This window comes from Amphiura filiformis, chromosome 4 (assembly GCF_039555335.1).
Source record: "Amphiura filiformis chromosome 4, Afil_fr2py, whole genome shotgun sequence".
Classification (NCBI taxonomy): Eukaryota; Metazoa; Echinodermata; class Ophiuroidea; order Amphilepidida; family Amphiuridae; genus Amphiura; species Amphiura filiformis.
Genome location: NC_092631.1, coordinates 46,523,941 through 46,544,588, shown reverse-complemented (window position 1 = coordinate 46,544,588; position 20,648 = coordinate 46,523,941). Strand labels below are relative to the sequence as shown.

Below are 20,648 nucleotides of genomic sequence, written 5' to 3'. Positions count from 1 at the left end.
TGATCGAATGACCCCAATTTTCATTCAACTGGTATGAAACTTCTGTCCATTAGTTTTGTAATTTTTCCAATTAGATTCAAGCTTAATATCTTATCTTTCTAACAGTACCAATCATATAGGTCGACTGTTACCTCAAATCGCGACTTTCTTGTTAAAATTGTGCATGTAGAAAAGTTAAAAATATCACATGAGACTATCAACTGCATCTCTGACAGTATTGATTTGTGCAATTTTTTATTCACAACAATATAAACTTTATTGACTAAGTGGATTAAGTCATGGTCATAAACGTGTAGAGCTATTGATTTGATTCAACCGCTGAACCTACTGTTCACTACATTTATATTTTTATTTTAACATTTATAATAATGTAATAAATATTTATTTAGTTTTATTTAAGTGCTTTGACAGTATATTAAAAATAATTTGAGTTTATTTAAATATTATTTAAAATATTATTTAAAAACTCATGCAAAATTGAGAATTGTTTTGTAATAATTATTATAAATACAAGTGTACGAGCCTCATGACTTAATTACAGTCAGTATAGGGACTAGTTACAGTGTGCAGCAGTAGACAGCGCATTGATGAACTGTTTGCTATCAGCAGTAGATAGGGCATTGATAAACTACTTGCTATCAGCAATAGATAGCGCATTGATGAACCACTTGCTATCAGCAGTAGACAGCGCATTGATGAACTGTTTGCTATCAGCAGTAGATAGGGCATTGATAAACTACTTGCTATCAGCAGTAGATAGCGCATTGATAAACTACTTGCTATCAGCAATAGATAGCGCATTGATAAACTACTTGCTATCAGCAGTAGATAGGGCATTGATGATCTACTTACTATCAGCACTATGGCGCATGAACTGCTTGCTATCAGCAGTAGATAGCGCATTGATGAACTGCTTGTTATCAGCAGTAGATAGCGCATTGATGAACTGATTGCTATCAGCAGTAGACAGCGCATTGATGAACTGCTTGATATCAGCAGTAGATAGCGCATTGATGAACTGCTTGCTATCAGCAGTAGATAGGGCATTGATAAACTACTTGCTATCAGCAGTAGATAGCGCATTGATGAACTGCTTGCTATCAGCAATATAGAGCATTGACAAACCACTTGCTACTAGTAGTAGATAGCGCATTGATTAACTGCTTGCTATCACCAGTAGATAGCGCATTGATGAACTGTTTGCTATCAGCAGTAGATAGGGCATTGATAAACTACTTGCTATCAGCAATAGATAGCGCATTGATGAACTGCTTGCTATCAGCAGTAGATAGGGCTAGGGTTAGGGTTAGGGTTAGATTAACTGCTTGCTATCACCAGTAGATAGCGCATTGATGAACTGTTTGCTATCAGCAGTAGATAGGGCATTGATAAACTATTTGCTATCAGCAATAGATAGCGCATTGATGAACCACTTGCTATCAGCAGTAGATACCGCATTGATGAACTGCTTGCTATCAGCAGTAGATAGGGCATTGAAGAACCACTTGCTATCAGCAGTAGATAGCGCATTGATGAACTGCTTGCTATTAGTAGTAGATAGGGCATTGATGAACCATTTGCTATCAGCAGTAGATAGCGCATTGTAGATGGCGCAAATGATGAACCACTTGCTATCAGCAGTAGATAGCATTGATGAACTGCTTGCTATCAGCAGTAGATAGGGCATTGATAAGCTACTTGCTATCAGCAGTAGATAGGGCATTGATAAACTACTTGCTATCATCAGTAGATAGGGCATTGATAAACTACTTACTATCAGCAGTAGATAGCGCATTGGTAAACTGCTTGCTATCAGCCATATATAGGGCATTGATAAACCACTTGCTATCAGCAGTATAGCGCATTGATGAACTGCTTGCTTTCATATCAGTAGTAGATAGTTGCTGGGTAGTTGATCATGTTGATGGTGCAGTGAAATATCAGTATAGATTAAGGCTAACAAAAGATATGACCAAACCCTAATTACAAACATCAACAACAACAAAACCCCACCAAAATAAAAATAAAAATACCGAAAAAAAACCCAACCCACACCAAACAAAACAAACAAAAAACACCAACGGACGCAAAGGCAAACATTTCAATAATTTGCAAAATTGTAATTTTATTATTCTTTGCAAAAAATTATAAAATAATATCAGTAACAACTGTCAAGAATCTTTTTTGGTCGTTTTAAGCCGAAATAATGCGATAATTGAAAGAAACCCACTTACTATACTATGCTATACTATACTAATACTATACTATACTATACTATACTATACTATACTATACTATACTATACTATACTATACTATACTATACTATACTACGGTATACTACTATCTTCAAGGAGGTTAGATATAGAAAGGAGAGAAAATAGATTACGTAACGCATATTGTTCCTTTGTGCCAATTAGAGTTTCCGCCAAGCTATACGCTGGCGAAGTTACGTAATCGGATTAACTACCATAGCAATAGGTCAAAACAATTTTGAACATGAAGAAAGTTAAACAAATACTCAAAGCTATTTTTGCTCACCTGAGAGCTTTCGGAAAGTATCACTTTTCCATGTTCACTCGGTTGATGGACTGGTGAATATGATGCTTGCTACTGGTCAGAAACCATCCGACCGTGACGTGAGTCACGTGTCTGGCACTGACGCAGTAGGGAGTTGTAGGCTCCAGAAAGTCTATGGCGGCCCTGGTCCCGGTTCAGGTCACTTTTATTAGTCCTGATGTGTATGGACTCCTTCACGCCCTCCGAACCAGTCCGCTTTTTTATCGAGGATTTTTGCCCCATTCCAATCAACAGTGTGACCTGCTTTCTGATGGATATATCGCGCTGCACTACAAGCAGGTTGAACTAATCACCTGTGTATGTCTGAAATCATAGATATAATACAATACTGGTCTTTTCAAAGATACTAATCTTACAGGTGCAAGTGATCAGCATGATATGGTTCAATGCAGAGGTGCCGCGTGAACGTATCAGTGCAGCGCGGTATATTAAAAAAAAAAGTTTTGACCTATTGCTATAGTAGTTAATCCGATTATTACGTAACTTCGCCAGCGTATTCATCGAGAGGTATCTTTTATTCGGAACAAAGGGCTTCCACCATTAAATCGGTAACTGACCTGACAGCGTATTAACGCTATATAGGCAGGCTGTCATTAAGTGATCAAACGAAAGTCACGTGAAAGCGCCTACACGAGCGAGAGGTACCTTTTCGAGTTGTCGCATACACACAAAGGCACACTTTACCGTCGATATAGAATTCTTTACCACCCATCTTAATTTAGGCGCCTCATTTAAATAAATTCAATAGAGTTGGTGATCGATTACCGTAACAACGTGTGCAAAGTAAATGCAGAGAAAGGAAAAGAAAGGAATGAATAAAGACAATAATAATTATTGTTATAGAATCTAAGCATATAACAGCATTAGGCAGCCATTTAATGATGCCAAAATCTTCATCCGTCGCCTAATTAAAACACCCAGTCAGATATATTTCACACCTGTCAAACACAAGTCACCCAATTTTCGATAACTGGACGTTGAATATACACTCTCATGAATATTGATTGGCAACATTTTCCAATATGTCAGCGCTCAAATCGGACACAATGGAACAATAGACCCTTCAGTGCGTTGACTATCTTGGCCGCTTATGGGGGATTCAAAATTAGCGTGTTTTCCTACAAGCGCAATAAATATTTCAATTAGGTGTAAGTTGGGACATATGTAACATTACAACACACCAAAAAATCAGGTTTGAAACAGGAACATAACGATCCTACATCATGGCTTTAATGTTACGCAATATTTTGATCAAATCTGTCCTTAATTTTGATGTAGCCCAGCAAACACAAAAACGTTTTATAAACATTTTAAATAAGTGATATTCTGGCTTTTGGTTTAGGTAAAAACGTTTTAATAACATTAAAATGTCGGGTTATATAAAGGTCATGATAACGTTTTAAAACGTTTTGTATGAAAACACTCTACAACAATATTTTTAAATGTTTTCAAAAAATGTTATAGTAAACTATTTTTGCAAACATTTTTGTCAAATATTGTGTCAATACTTAAATAACATTATGTTAAAATACTTGAACCCAGCAAACACAGAAATGTTCTTAAAATGTTTTTTTTTTTTCAAAACCTTTTAAGAACATTTAAATGTCGGGTTATATAAAGGTCATGAAAACGTTTTTAAAACGTTATTGAAAATATTTTGGGCGAACATTTTTTCAACCCCAAAATAACATTCTGTTTAAAATGTTTTGTATCAAGTCTTCAAGAATGTTTTTGAAATGTTATTAAAACGTTTTTATACCCTTTATATAACCCGACATTTAAACGTTTTCGGTAAAACATTTTTGTTTGATGAGCAGTAGATGATCAAAAAATGTTTTTAAGGTTATGAAAACGTTTAATACTCTTAATATATCCTTTATATAACCCGACATTAACCTTTTATAACCTTTTGCGAATGATGTCGAAAACGTTTTGTGTTTGCTGGGGGTAGCCACGTTAAACAAAAATCTGAAAATAAATATCGTAGGAAGAAAATTCACAGTGCACCTTAAAGGTAAAGGTCTAAGGATCCTTTTTTAGTAATCGTTTTCATAACCTCCACCTACCCGGAAAAATGTGGGCCAAAAACCCAAATTTGACCCCACAGATTGATTCATCAAGTCATTTCCATTCTAAATATGTATACATTTTATTTACTCACTTTAGACCAACAATTTAGAGTTATGAGACCCCAAAGTTGCCAAAATTCCAGGGTTAAGACCACCATTAACTTACAGAATAACGTCATCGAAACCCCATTACTTGTCATGCATGACAGTCATAACAGTGTGAAAACAGAACAAAATTATACAAGAGTAAGAAATCTTTTAGCATCATTGTATTATATATAAATTTGTATACAAACCTATTCAAACAATTTTCTTGTTATAACAATTGCAGAGACCCAAAACCAGAATGACCGCTTTATTACATTATACTTGAACATGGTCTGTTTTATGTAACGCCTGTATGAGGTTGTTACCCAGAGTCGGCAAATAAGGGCGAATTTCTCGACGGGTGGCTTAGCAGTTGGCTTGTATAGCCTTAAGCCGGCAAGGCCACTAAATCCGCCTTCGAGAGCGGGCTAGGTTTAATAGCCTCAAGGCCACCTTAAGACTAGGCTTACTAAGACCCCTGTCGAGAAACTCGCCTTTACAGGCAAACACTGCTCTGATGCGAAAGTTTTAATTGACTACTTAGTATACGGCCGGTATAACACAACAAAATCATTGACATTGCAGCATATAACCATTACTATCTTACATTATCTAAATAGAGGCCTTTTAAAAATCCAGTGTTACACCTTAAGGACAACTCAAATGCTGATGGCATTTGGGATATATTTTGATTCAATATGTCGTAGACTTCTTCCTTCTTTGTGTCTTTGTCGCAGTCATCTTGAATCTCCTGGAGATCCTCTTGAAATCTAAGGTAAAAAAGATTAGAAAGTAACAGCAATGTTATCGAATTTTTACCAAATCTCCGCCTCGTTAAAGAGGAAGCCCTACCAGAGCAGTTCTTCTGGGGTGAACCAAACCTGCCTCGTTATCAAATTAATCAGTGACAAGGTTAATCAGTGATAAGGTGTTAATGGATGTTTTAATGTTATTGCATCAATTGGCAGCTGTCAAATTCAGAGATAACCTTGTCACTGATTAATTTGATAACCAGGCAGGTTTGGTTCGCCCTAGAAGAACTGCTCTAGCGGGGCTTCCTCTTTAAAGGGGGAGGGGTAACTGTATTGGTATAGGGTATGAATTGTCTTGAAACTTACGTGCAATGTCAAGTATCGTCCCCTTTATGTAAAGAAACAAGAATTGGGTCACTCCAGACCAGAGCGTGCTGGGCATTAGCGTTTGGTAGTAGAGCGCATTTACATTATACAAAAAGGGACTGCTATTCCATAGAAATACCTGACAATTCTGGGTATGCCCTTATAAGGACACAAAATAAAGTTGTCACGCAGATTTGCTATAAAAAATTTAGTATTAGGCACTAACTTGGTCGGACCATTCTCCTTTACTATTCAGCTGACAATATAGATATTGTTATCAGTGGATCTCAAGGATAATTGTTCACTCACTATAAACAATATCTTTTGTGCATCTCTACTGAAAGCTGAGCTATTCGCCGAAGAAGTGACGTAATTAATCGGATTGACTACCAATAGCAATAGATGAATACAATTTTGAATATCATCGCCCTGCACTACAACGTTAACGCGGTACCTATGCATTGAACTATAGATGTTAAAGAAAGGCTGATCACTCGCACCAGTAAGATTAGTATCTTTGAAAAGCACGCTATTGTATTCAAGATATGTTTGCTGACATACACAGGTGATTAGTGCAGTGCGATCTATTCAAAAATTGTATTCATCTATTACGCCACTTCTACGGCGAATAGCAGTCCGGTTTGTTTTCTAATGCAGTGTACAACTTACGTAAGGATTTGTGTTTTTCCCGTTTTTAACTTACTGTTTCAGAGCATCCATCCCAATTTTGTCGAATTGGTATTTGATCTCAAAATCTCCAAGCTTCTTAGTTGCCCGTTGACTCAGTAGATCCGTTATTGCCAGTGATCCAAGGGTTGTCTTCTTAGTTGGAAGACACTGAAGAATGTCTGATGCGGCATGTTCATTCTGACAATTAATATTATTGGAAAGGGTGATATTTAATACAAATTCTAAATTGATTTCCTTATAGGCTTGCCGATGAGTAAGATAAGTCGTAATCGACGTTTGAAGCTAGAATATTAAACCAGGGAGCCTGAGATATTCGTGAATCAACTAGCCCTTGGAGTTTTCTTGTTTGCAAGATACCTAAACCAGGGATAAATACTTGACGTTTATGTATCGATTTTAGGAAATTAAACACTGAACAGTTTTGAACCGCGTCAGAACTGGCCCATAGCTCTTATACATGACGTTCTAGACAGTTCGAGGTCTAACGAACCAAAATACTTCTCAACTTCTGACTTAGCCTCTGGCTACTGGCATATTAGCCTCGAGGAGCAATCTAAGCCTAAAACCGCATTTATCACTCAAGACGGTGTGTATGAATTCAATGTTTTGCCTTTTGGTCTCTATAATGCGCCAGCAACCTTCCAGCGAGCGATGCAAGAAGTATTGTGGGGATTAAATTGGAAATTTGTATTTTGTTACTCAGACGACGTGATTATTTTGAGTAGTTTTGAAGCACATTTGGATCATTTAAAACAAGTATTTGACTGAGATTACAGGGAAAGCATTTACCTTCGTTCTTGGCGGATCCCCATATAACATTGCAGGATAATTGAAAGGATATCCATACTGCTCATACTGCAAGAAGTTGACGGATGCGTGAGCGACGCTGCTAATGTAGATCACAGAAGTAATCGTGTCGATCAGCTGGTCGCAATCAGAGAATTGGCCTCGACCGGGCACACCCTTAAAATAAATTGTAGATACATGGATCAACTTGAGAACCTAGACTCGAACCTATTGCCGTCTCTTGGTAAAGATTAATCATATTTTGCTACTATTTATGCGAATGTAAATTGTAAATCATTTGTAAGTGTTGTGTTCAAGATTAGCATGGAAGTAGAACGTACAAGAGAAACACACACACAAACTGCATGTTCCTTATCTGTACTGTATTGCAAATAATTATAATATAGACGTACTTTTGTTCTTGAAGGGCTTGATTTAGCTCTTTTAATATATCAGCCACTTAACTTGCTACTTGAGAAGTGATTTCACTGAATAAATACCTGTATTTGGCACCCTCCTTCCTCATATTTGGCAGAAAGCATTGAAGCCCATTCTTGTATCTCATAGTCGTTTTTCAAAGTTTCGATATCTGATTTAAAAAAAATTAAGTTAAGCAATGATTGCAAGCATTATTTCATAAAATTGGTTACTTTGAGTGTACGCATAATGACTACATCATTTTCTATTCTTTCTTGCATTTTCCTTTAAAATCCCAATCGATATCTCCAACAAGTACCGCCATTTACCTGCATAGTGAGGGTTGACCACGTTTGACACATATTTCTTAATTGCTCGATACACTGCTAAAGCATCGTCACGAAAGTAGTACTTGGGCAGATCTTCCACACCTCTACATTTGATGTCATTCTCCAGGTTTCCTTCACGATCCAACCTCCAGGCCTGAGCCAGATGAAGATCCTCGACGCAGGATACGGCGTCAGGTTCATCTACATGTTTGTCATCGTCGTCAAGAGCAACTGAATATCCTTGGTAACGTCGCCGAATGATTTCGTACATTCCTTTGACGCCAATTGACATGCTGGTATCGACCCAACCGCCAGGATTCACTAGCGCTTTAAAAGCAGTCCTTAAACATTGTTAAATAAAGATTAAAATTATTTATAGACAGCTGATCTATCTCGTAATAATTAGAATATTATATATAATTACTCTGTTACGGTTGATACGGTATCAAATATGCCGAAACTAAACACATCACAAAAAAGTAATTACCCCTTTATTACGTTTTATTAAAAACTGAAATAGAAAAAAGAAGTACAATTTAAATGTGCATATTCAGAGAACTCATTTGTCTGGAAAATTTGTAGCCAGGGTGGTTCCTTGAATTAAAAAGATGCAGATTCAAAAGTTGAACTAAAAAGCTACTCAAGTCAGTGTAACATTACATTCTCTAGCCAACTCTAGCCAACAAAATTATAATAAAAATTCCCTTTAAAAGGGAAGGCCAGCCTCAATGCAGAAGAGGTCTTGTAAATAGTTTGGGTCACCGTGAAAGGCATTTTTAGGATCACGCTTATATCCATGTTACATGACAGTTCACCAAACCATCAATGGTGAGAACATGCACACTGAAACAGCAAAAAGCATTAACTCCTATAACTCCTGTCAACTCTTTAATTCATTACTCCAAATTGTTCTGTATTTCTGTCTTTACTGCTTTTTACCCATGCTTATTATTAAAATCAAGAAATACACTGCAGTTGTTAGTTAATTCGCTATGTAAACTCAACTTACATGCACATTTTATTTTTGAATGATTTTATATTATTTTATGAATCCAATAAAAAAGATAGAAAGTGGCCTCACTTTAGTTATGTGTCATTTTACAGTATTTATAATTTATAAAGTAAGACAATAATTTATTTATTTTCTATAAGTGCATGTCAAAATATGGGATATATTGTTCAATATTATAGCTAGCCCCTAAAAACTTTATTTTCCATCGGATTTTGCCCGTTGAAAAGACAAAACTGATGTTAAAGATAGCAATAATATCATCAATAACATTTTGAGTCAATTTTATCCATAAAACGATACAGAATTACTTTGACTTCAATGTGGTCCATATAATGAAGATTTTGATTCTACAACATTATTAGATCTGTTATCAACATATCAATTATGCACTCACAGGTAACCAAACATCATGCTATGCTCAGTAGTCCACTGATATGACCTCGTTCCAGTGATCATTCCCCGCTAATTACTAATTGTTGACCATGTCATTTTTTTGATATGCTGATTGCTGAACAAGTTTATGTTTATATGTGTAGACCTAACCTATGATAACTTTTTAAGTCATAATTAATTCAAACATAACTTTGGCAATACTCAATCGTTTTCGTTCGTTGAAACGGCAAAACATACTTTCTTTTCCTTGCAAATCGAATTAGCAGACATCAAAAACATTTCCACCACAAGAAGTAAAAAAAATAATTCATACCAATAGAAGAAGGCTATAATCTTAGCTAATCTTTAGTGTACACAAATCCCATCTCAGAATTAGATACCAGCCCTATGGGCTGGCGAAAATTTTAAAAATGCGAATTCAGAGGGTACCTGCTTCCTGTAATAACTTGGTCATAAAACTTAACCTTGCTCAATTGAAATAGGAATTCTTCTGCTGAGAAATTCTTAATTTATACCCCGGTCCCCGCACTCCGTGCATCCGCGGGTATTCATGCTCGTCGAAAATTTCGCGAAATAAGGGGTGTTTTCAGGTGAAGAAACGCGATTCGCGAAACACACAAAAAAAACACGAAATTGAAAAAAAGGGGCATTTTCATCGAGCAGCCTACGCGTTTTTGCCAGAAAAGCGTATATTAGAAATATCGTTCGCGTTTTAGCGAAAATAGGGGTATTGTCGAAGGGCACATAATTCGCGAAATCGTTAAAAAAAGGGGTGTTTTTCCCCTAAAAACTTCGCGAAATGCGATGCAAAAGGGGGTGTTTTTAAAGTTCACCGACAAGCATGAATACCCGCGGATGCACGGAGTGCGGGGACCGGGATTTATACCAACAGCCTATATAGTGAAACCTTATCTCGGTTTCTGAAAAGAAGTATTTATACATAACGAAAGTCATACTTGTTGGTTCATAATATTCAAAACTGTGAAAATCAAAGCAAAAAGACTATACCAATCATATCGGTCTTTTTGTAAAGTATGGTGGATCTGAAAAGAGTCGTTCATTCTGTGGTTCAAAAACCTTTTCTGCCTCTTTTATAGAAACTTGGTGGTTCTGAAAAGAGCCGCTTAGTATTATGGTTAAAAAATATATCAAATCCAGACTAGGACCTGATACCGAATGATGAAACCTGACTAGGTTTCAATGTTGAGGGTGGCGACAAGGTAAACAACAAATTTGAGCGATTGGACATCAAAATGTGCAGAACAAGGCTGGGTGTTTTTATTATCATTTTAGTTTAAAATTGGATGCATAGATTTTGAGTTATGATCATGTAAAGAATGGGTGTCATTACTTGATGTGATGTGTGATTGTGTGTGTATATACCCTAATCAAGTATCTACAATTTTTAACTCTCTTCACGCGGGTGTCGACTGCAGACGACAAGTTTTTAAAAAAATAAAAAATTCAAAAATTTCAGAAATGTAAATTTTCATGACCATATTTGGAATCAGCATGAAAAATGAATTAAAATGAGTACAAACAAACCTAGTATTGATTCAGTAGGTCTTAAGATAGCTCTTGATATTTTGAGAAAATATTTCAAAACTTGAACTTTTTCCATTGGAGCGCATGGCTTTTGGTGTCGCATTCGGAAACGTTATCATAATATTATTATTCACTCTACTTACTCGTTGACCTTAAGAAGGTACAAGAAATGTGGTGCCATCAAGTGATAGAGTGGATGTGAGATAGAGACTGTTTGTCTCAGTGCAAGATAGATGGTTTCCATCACGAGATGGGTAAATCCCAGATGAGAGACGGATTGGTGGTAGGAAGCATCGGCATTATTGAACCATATCTTGGCTAACATCCATGTGTACTTGTTATCATCCGGGAAAAATACCTGTATCAAAAAACAATTATATAAGTTGTTGGTGACGATAATCCATTTGCATAATTGAATATTGATCATTGTGCCATAAGCCATGATAACCGTTCATCAAGTGAACGTAGTATTATCCCTGCAACAATTGAACGCCGTGGAGCGATGTATTGCCTGTCCTTAAATTCGTCACTCCTTGTTGACTCTCCAATCGGAGCGGACGTAACCAGGCTCGTCTCCTGATGTTTAGTTTAGATTTGTCAACATAATGGCGAACTTATATTGTCATCATGTCTTGCACGTGAATTATATTCAATACTTGTGCTGCAATGTGACTCTAGTAAGAAGATATACATTTGTTATTCTGATCAGTTTGTCTGATGATGTAAATTCACAATAAATCTCTTTAAAACGTATTTCTGTTTCATCTGGTTCATTTTGTGATAGTCATTCCCTTTCCCGTTATTCCTCCATTTTGGACTCCAAATCTGTTACCTCGCTCTGCTGTTCCCTTGGACTAATTCCCCAGTTAAGGGTCACAATATTATTGATAATGTTATTAGTTATCATCAATAGTTGATCAACCAAATCTTCATTGCTATTTCCTACAGCTGCCAGCATTAAATAATACGGTATAGCATAAACCAGTACTCAGTAAACTACTAAGATCTTACCGGGTTATCGGGTCCGGCTGGTCCTTTGTTTTTAAACAACTGTATGGCTACAGGCATCAGATCATCCTCTTCGTTGACGTAGAAGAGTGCTACTGGCGACGCGATCTAAATGTAAATAAGAGAATATTTTAAAATATGTTTAAAATACGCTAGGCAATATGCCTCATGCTTTGTTTTGTTTATTTGTTTGTATGTTTACTTACTTGTATATTTTAGCTTATTTTGAAGGAAGTCTTAAAAGATTTAAAGAAATTTGTACAATGATAATGCATATTTACCGTTCCATTTTGACAAATGATTCTGCGCAAAATAGTAGTGTAGTCCACCATGAAGAGCTTCTTCTTTTCTACTGCGTCAGACAATGCCATCTTCATCTGTCGATTGAAACGGTCTTCATCTGAAACATCCATGCTGGAAAATGGGACAATGTCGTGACATTCACTATATAACTAAATAACAATATATATTATTTTAAACTTTATTTCTTAATTTCCAGTGTGTTTAGACCCCGGGGTTTAGACACTGAACCAGTGGCGTAGCCAAAGGGATTGGTGTCCCCGGTCCCGACTGTTAGTCGGTACATCGCGACCCGTCGCCACATGCCAGTAAAAGAATTCTCTGATTTATTATAATATGCTTCTGAATTTACTTCAATTTGACTAACTTCAGCATTAAAACAGCACATATTTGCTCGCTTAGCGCACACTTTCCAGGTAAAGTAATTCTAGAAATGGGTCAGTGGGACGGCTTTGAAAGTTTGGAGAACACCATTTCAAAAAGTGTCGAAGTCTTTAATAGGATCGTCGGGACATTTTGAAGCTGCCTACGCCACACACCGACATCGCCTGGCTAATAATTATTTGGTGCAGCAGAGACACTAAAATGAATACACGGGATCGATACACGTGAATTGCTATGCACGATTTTGATATCAGACGAAAATCTTCGGATACCGGGTTAGAAAATGATGAATATCTCCCGTAAATGATTTCGTCTCAAGAAACCAGATGTGGTCTCATACACTTGAAAATACGTGTTGACCAGATATGATAGTCGTCGGCGTGCGCTTTGAAAATTGGCCGTGCGCTTTGAACTGCGTTGGTCCTGTATGGACTACAGCGCTGCACTCACTTCTCAAGTGGAGGCAGTATGACCATTGACCGCAATGTCGTATACAAGCTATACACCAATCCGACTAGGCCCTTCCTGCGGTGTCCCCGACGTAAAACTGCGGTGTCCCAAGGTCGGGGGTTCAATCAATTACTTGTTAGTGTGCTATACAGAATTGTACACAACAGTAATTTTCAATACACGACCATGAATTGATTGAACAAATTAAATCTCCCGCACTGGTACAATTGTGGTTCCGTCAATAGAGGGCCAAATACAGTAAACGCTTCTCGGATTGGTGTATACTCACACAGCGAGAAATCAATTACCCCGGCTATTGTCAGTAGCCTTAGTCAGGTCACTTGGCTAATTATGCACCTCGGAATAAAATGGCCATGTGTGGCTGTGGATTCAACCTACCATGGCGATTTCTACCATGAAGATATCGGGCGATGACACTGTGCGCCATTGCACTGAGCAGGTAAGGACGGGAGAGTGGTCAACGGTAGGGAGATGGGTGAAAACAATGGGTGAATGAAAAAATAGGGTCATTGGGCAACAGGTCTCAGATTACGAGAGGGTCTATTGACCACTAATCACTTACGAGCTGTTGTAACATTATACATACACACTCTTATTTTCGCGATATAAAAATCCTTAACCAATCTTAAACACGCGCTGGTTACGTGACCCTCTCTCCTAATAATTGCAGTCATGGCAGGAACTTACATTTCCTTCAATATGTCCAGGGAATGGACTCGTTGTATCACAGCAGGGTTGGTTCCAATCAAGCGTTGGTCAGCAAAAACTTTGTCCAAACGACTCCAGTCATCTTGTGGAATAATATCCATATAGACATCAACAATCTGGAGAGAGAATGATTAAGGCATGGGGTATGGGCGAACTTGAAGTACAGGTATCTGGAGAGAGGAAGCAACGAATTACCCCCAAATCGCAGCGGCAAGTAGTGACTGGGCCGCCGAGTGCGAATATGTATTTATTTTGAAAGGTTCGTGTTTGTTTTAAATTTTGGGGCGTTTTTCCAAAATTTGATATTTTTGGTGATATTTCAAAAAAGCGACATGCCAGAGACAACTCTTTGGGCACATACCGTAGTTTGTTAAAGTTATTGCAGTTCTTTTCCACATACCTACGATACCTACGATACCATTCTCTTTGGTGATTTACTAATATTTTATATTTTATGACTGCAATTTGGCGTTTTCAATGCGTTTTAAACATATCATGAGTTGGCTTAGTGGTAATGCATTGAGTTTCAGAACCGCGAGGTCCCGGGTTCGATTCCCAGCTCTGCCTAATTTTTTTTCAAGGCTGGGAAAAATATCAATTTCTGAACTGCTAACTTATTTGGCGCGCTATCTGAGCTATTCCTTTTCTGATGGCTGTGTCTCTTGCAGGCACACTCCCTCTGGAATCCAAACCGGGTTCCTGCCCATTACCCCTCCCTTAAATAGATCCATATGTCACAAGGGGGAAAGTGAGATATCGGCCAAAATTTACCAGATTGCTGCTAGTTGCATGCGCAGTATACTGTGACAAATAGCTGTAAATTGCATAGTAAAATTGTGACTGATCACCGCAAATCTTTCAAATCAGTTTGGGTCGAAAAGTGAAAAAAAAAAATTTGAATTTTTCAAAAAATACCACGTGCTTCCCAATGTATTATCAACAATGTTTTTAGACATACCTCTGGTCTCGCAAAGTTCATAAGTGCCCTTTCGTAAATGTTTCCAGTATCTGTAAGACTGTCCCACCGTTTCGAGAAAGAATGGAGGAGTTTCTGATTGATGGTGTCTTTTATTGTTGGCAAGATGAACACTTGCTGTAAAGTAAAATGAAGATAAAACGTGCTTTATCTGTTTATCATGTTGAATTGACGTGTGCGTATCTAAATTCAAAAGCGTTTAAAAATCACAAATCGTGATGCATGGGGATACATACCATAAAGTAAGATTTCGTAAAAGACTCCGGAGATGCGGTCACTTCAGACTGTTGATGAAAACAGGTAGAAAAAATATTAGTTGATGATGTTAACGTTTCTATCGCCACCCCCTCCCCCAACACACCCCACACACCCCAACACCCACCCACCCCCACACTTACACACACATATTCATAGAATGTTTTATTTCAAAGAGCGACCCACGAATTGGAGGAACTTTATTTTATTGGCGATAGAATAGTTTAACGAGATATATGTTGGATAATGACCTCGTATATCTTTATTAGGCATTAGAACCCAATTAGAACTTACCATAATCGGGACGGCCTTTGCAACTCTGGTGCTGAAGAAGTAGTATTCTTTATCAAGATGGATCGATTCATTACGTCGTTGTTCATTCGGATCATGTTGTGGCAATAACGCATTGTTTACACGAACAATCTAGAAGTAAAGTCATCAAAAACCATCATATTACTAGATTCTTTTTACATCTTGTTCGGAATCAGAGCCTATGGTCCGATTTCTCGAAGCTTGGCTAGTGGTCAGGCTTCCCAAGCCAGTAGGCTAGCCCTACCAATATGGATCCATTTTATTGATTTATCTTTCTAGGTGATGTATGATGTAAGCAATGGAATATAGGACTAATTGGGCTTAGACCTGATGGCTTAAGAAGTCTGACCACTAGCCATGCTTCGAGAAACCAACCCTATGTGACCGCATGTTTACTCAATTTCAAATAGCAAATACATCGTCTATACATGTCTTTTCATACTTCAGGTGAGGTCATCTTTTCGCGATTGGCGGGAAATGTTTTGCAACAACTAAATCAGGTCAGGAAAATAACGATGCCTCTTTGCAACACACTTGGCATTTTCTTCGATTTTGTTTAGAAAGTGGACTTAATTTTGTCCAAAATGAAATTATTAATAGGGTGTTAATGGCGAATATAACAAAAAATACTCACCTGGTGTTTCATGGTTACCCATCGATGAAACGGAAAGAACCTGACACAATTCTTGTCTGCATCTTCAATCTGCATGTGCTCCACAAACCACCTCACATCGGCTGTATTTGCAGGGCGTTCCAGCCAAACCTCTAGCTGCTCAATATCGTCAATTGGGTGAGGAACTTCGACTCGTACCTCCCTAGTTTTGCCAGCATCAAAATGACCTCCAATACAGTGACGTTCAGTTGGTATGGGATTATCCTTCGAATAAAACCTCAAGATGGCGTTTCCGAGACATTTTGTGCCTTTATATCTGCCTGTTTTGATTTTCACAGTGTATGTATGCGCTCCTAAATCAAGGTAGAAGATAAAAACAAACTTGTTAACTCTCTCTACGCGGGTGTCGACTGCAGACGACAAATTTAAAAAAAAAAAAATCAAAATTTCAAAAATTTCAGAATTGTAATTTTTCATTACCATATTTGGAATCAGCATGAAAAATGCATTAAAATGAGTGCAAACAAGCCTAGTATTAGTTCAGTGGTTCTTTGATAGCTCTAGATATTTCAAAACTTTTTATGTTGAAGCCTATGGCTAGCACGCAGAGCATTAACACCAATCTGTCCTTGATTTCTAAACACTGTTTTTGCGGTGTAAGAATCCTACTTCTTTCTACCCATGCGCGTATCCTAATTTCACTGCAATCTATTGATAAAATTAGTAACAAGTCTAATGCTCATGAGGCATGCTTTCCGTTGTCTTTTTTCATGATCCAATGAACCGTGAATAATCATTCAATGAGCCGTTTTAGGGAATGTTCATAATACTTTGGTGGGGGCTGGGCAAAACGTGGGGAACACAAAATAGTTTGAAGTTGCACAAAGGGGGGATCAACATTTTGTGGTTACTAATAGAGGGGGTCAAACAAGTTTTTTTAACAAGAAAATACCAAAAGAACATACAATTTTTTGCGCGCTACGTGCGGACATTGTACCAATGATGATATGTATATATCTACTGATATTAGATGTTACACGGTAAAACATTATACTACAGCGTGTCCCAAAAGTAACTTAACATTTCCTACTTCATACCAAAATGGAGAACATATTCATATAGATTGATCTTTTAGAATTATTCTGATACCAAAAACAGCATTATTAATGACCCATTGACCTTACTGTGCGACTTTACATATGTGTGTATCAAACACACAAAAGCAAGCTCATGTGTTCTTTGTTCAAGAACATGAAATGATGTGCTTCCCTGAACAATAGAGTTGGTTCACTCACTGCACATGCTACATTTAGGTATGAACATTCATGGATTACATGGCTTAGCGAAAACGTGACTGCTGTTTAAGATTATAATTAGGATATATTGACAATATTAAACTTTACTTTAAAACAGTTGAAGTGAAGATGAATTTCCTATAGATCAACGGATCAGGGCAACGGATTCAGGTCGTATGGTTCTTTGCCGAGACAAAGTCGGACAAACTCACTGAAGCAATGTTTAAGGAACATTTTAATGTAAAGTATGCACTACCCAGCAACTAGTGCTGAAATTCCTATCAACTGGATCTGTTCATGATCTACTTAGGGCAGGACGTGGAAGAACAGGAAGATCAGCTATACAAACATTGATCAATGTCATACGAAGAGCGGTGGCGAAAAGCCCAAGGCGATCAGTAAGTTGACTTTCAATGGAGAACAACGTAGGCCTACAGCGTAGGGGGGCCTACAACTGTTCATCGAATCCTCAGAAAAGATCTTAAGCAGTTTCCATATAAAACCCAGATAAAACAGAAAATGAAGATTACGCATTGAAAATAAACAAACAAACAAACAATCAAACAAACACAGCCAAATTAAACAAAACAGATTTTAAAATGATAACACGTTATATTGTGTTCACGTCTCAAATGACGAGACTTATTTTGCGTTTATAAAAGTGGGTTTTACGGTACGGTAGATATCCATTAATTTCATGCCAAAGGGTCATGACCACATAGGCATGTTTGGTATCATAACATTTCTAAAAGAATTATCTACATACTGTGCAATTTTTGTTTGTAACAACACTATTAACCCAACGCAAGTTATGGCAAATTCACCCAGTATTTTCATCTAATCACCATTTCCGTGCAACCATCTTCTGTTAACATTCACTGATAAGCTCTGATACCTTGCAGAAACCAATTAAACCATTTGGCAACCATTAAAAGGCATCTTATGAATATTTTGTGGACTAAATTGTCTTTGTCTCTGCATTGAGTGCATTATCAAACGGATTCCCGTTTTTCAGCCATTGTAAGTACCTAGCTCATGATGTCACCACATAATGACACTTTGATCTTCCATCCCATTCATTGCTCAATCTTACATGCACTTATTTCATCCAAAGAACATTTCCATGCAGTATGTCATGTGAAATCGTCAGGATATTGGATCAATATCAACTACAGTTTGCGGGATTCTTGTTTCAGCGATGTTGCAATACTTAGCTATACTTTTGTGTAGTGTATTTGTTGCAACTCAAACCAGATGAATTCACTCAAATTTGTCAAACTTTGACCACTTCCCCGAAATTATTCAGCTTAATAACTTTTATTTTTGTAATCAACTCAAAAAGCAATATGGGAACAACTCTTGAATGAAGTTTGGTACACATTTGCATGACCTTGAGTATAGCAAAGTTCAATAATTATGATCATAATGGTAACATAATTTTATTGTTACCATGTCACTGTAGTGTAAAGATGAACATATTAAATATCCGTAGGTATTATTTGCTAATTTTTGTTCAATGATTTGTTTTTATTATATAAAATCACGCGCAAACTTACCTGAATATGAGCTGGACGCCATGATGCGGGCCATGATGTTAACCCCCGGTGTTAACCTGGAAGCCGGCCCGTTTAGATCCCGGTTTAGATTAGATTCTGTTGTCGAAGTAGTTGATGTGAGCGACTGACTTGCTAATTGGTGAAAATTATGCTAAAATCTAAAATTTATAATATCATCTAAGTTTTGTGTTGACATTGAACTCAATTTGGTTTGATTCCGTCAATTGTATGTGTGTAGTTACAGGAACGATTTCGGTTACTGGCTGTGGCTGGGCACTGCACGACGCGACGCGACGCGACGATCTGATTCATGTCTCATTGAATAATAGAATCGAAAATGCATAATTAATACGTGCATTATAGTATGGTTTTGTTTCTGCCTCCGCAGGAGGTATTTCTGCCTCCGCAGGAGGTATTTCTGCCTCCGCAGGAGGTATTTCTGCCTCCGCAGGAGGTAGATTTGCTTTGAAATTGACACCTAAAATGCCGCACATTGCGCGGCATGTAGGCCGATTGTACAAATTTATAAAAAGGTAATCACGCTTCCTCAGCATGTGCAATAAATTAGCATTAAAATTAATCTTATTCTATAGGGATTCTAGAAACACCTAGCACGTAGCGACAATGGTGTGGGTCTATCAAGTTCATGAATTATGCATTAGAATTTTTTCAATCTCATGGTGTATAATTGAAGACCGAATTAAAAAGACTAGCTTGCGTATGCCGTCCTGTCAACCAGACCAAAAATGCCATACTGCGCAGGTCAGCAACCAATCACGTTGCGCCTTTGTCATGACGTCAGACGCAAACTAGTCTTTTTTAATTCGGTCTTTAATTATTAGTTTGTAGCCTCAGCGCTCATCAGCAAGCTTTATCGTTGAAGACAAGTTGGAAAACCGTTATGCTGTTGCAATGGGAATACACATCAAACAAGGTTTAATTTCATGATTACATGAAACCTGATTATCAATGCAAAAACTTTGGCTGGAGAAGTTAAAGCTGACATTCATGGCGACACTTTGGATGTGATAATTTGACATCATGGATTGTTTTGTGCAAAATTGGAGGTATTTTTGTGCCATTTAATACGCGGCGAATCAGCAGACCGACTGGCATGCAGGCCTAGCTCGACTAGGCCACATGCATGATCATCGTGTCTACATCATAATAATAGGTTGTAGGTTGCCGGTATAAACAAATTGACAGCCTCACATAGAACGGGAACTACGAAGCCAGCGGCCAGCCGCGATGGAAAATACGAAGATTATGACTTTTGAATGATCTGTTAATCAAATAGAAAGCCATTTTTATGTAAGGATATAACTTGAAATTCATGTGGCATATAATTTTGAATGGTTGCATGTATGTCTTTCCCGTATGATGGGATTGAAAAGACCGGCTAGCTATTTGATTTCTCTGCATACGAGATGTTGTGCCGTGTTCAACGTGTACGTCAGTGAGACGCCTAGCCGCGCCTATGGCCTGCTTCATTGCTGTTCAAATACATCTTCTTAATACTATTTACAGAGTGTCCGTCCGTCCGTCCTCGCGCTATCGCGTTCGCGTTCTCGCGGTGCACTATCGCGTGTCTCGCGGTGCGCTATCGCGGAGTCATCAACGGGAGTGTGCTCGGAGTACAGTGAGCGCATCGGAAAGCATTACAGTGTAACTAACAGGTGTATCTCATCGGACCAATAGGCCTATTTCAATACCGAACACGTGCATATATAGGCCTATTTCCGGGG

General features: G+C 37.7%; 1 protein-coding gene across 1 annotated transcript; it reads right to left on the bottom strand.

Annotated features, from left to right (window-relative positions):
- Nucleotides 1-3,091: 3,091 nt before the first annotated feature.
- LOC140150948 (polyunsaturated fatty acid lipoxygenase ALOX15B-like) lies at nt 3,092-19,225 on the bottom strand. Its single transcript, XM_072173106.1, has 14 exons — nt 18,904-19,225; nt 16,074-16,405; nt 15,422-15,550; nt 15,109-15,156; nt 14,855-14,989; nt 13,876-14,012; nt 12,315-12,447; nt 12,037-12,141; nt 11,169-11,383; nt 8,076-8,416; nt 7,830-7,918; nt 7,333-7,506; nt 6,557-6,720; nt 3,092-5,505 (listed from the first exon to the last, which is right to left on the bottom strand). Exons 1-14 carry the CDS (start codon nt 18,935-18,937, stop codon nt 5,334-5,336), a joined length of 2,208 nt encoding a protein of 735 aa, XP_072029207.1. The 5' UTR covers nt 18,938-19,225; the 3' UTR covers nt 3,092-5,333.
- Between the last annotated feature and the right edge of the window lie 1,423 nt (nt 19,226-20,648).

Excerpts from the sequence above, each read along its gene's own strand:
- LOC140150948 (XM_072173106.1), bottom strand. The coding sequence starts at position 18,937 with ATGGCCCGCATCATGGCGTCCAGCTCATATTCAG. Across the intron at positions 14,990-15,108 it reads TTACGAAATCTTACTTTATG|CAAGTGTTCATCTTGCCAAC; the intron begins GTATGTATCCCC and ends TTTACTTTACAG. Across the intron at positions 12,142-12,314 it reads TCATTTGTCAAAATGGAACG|ATCGCGTCGCCAGTAGCACT; the intron begins GTAAATATGCAT and ends ATTTACATTTAG.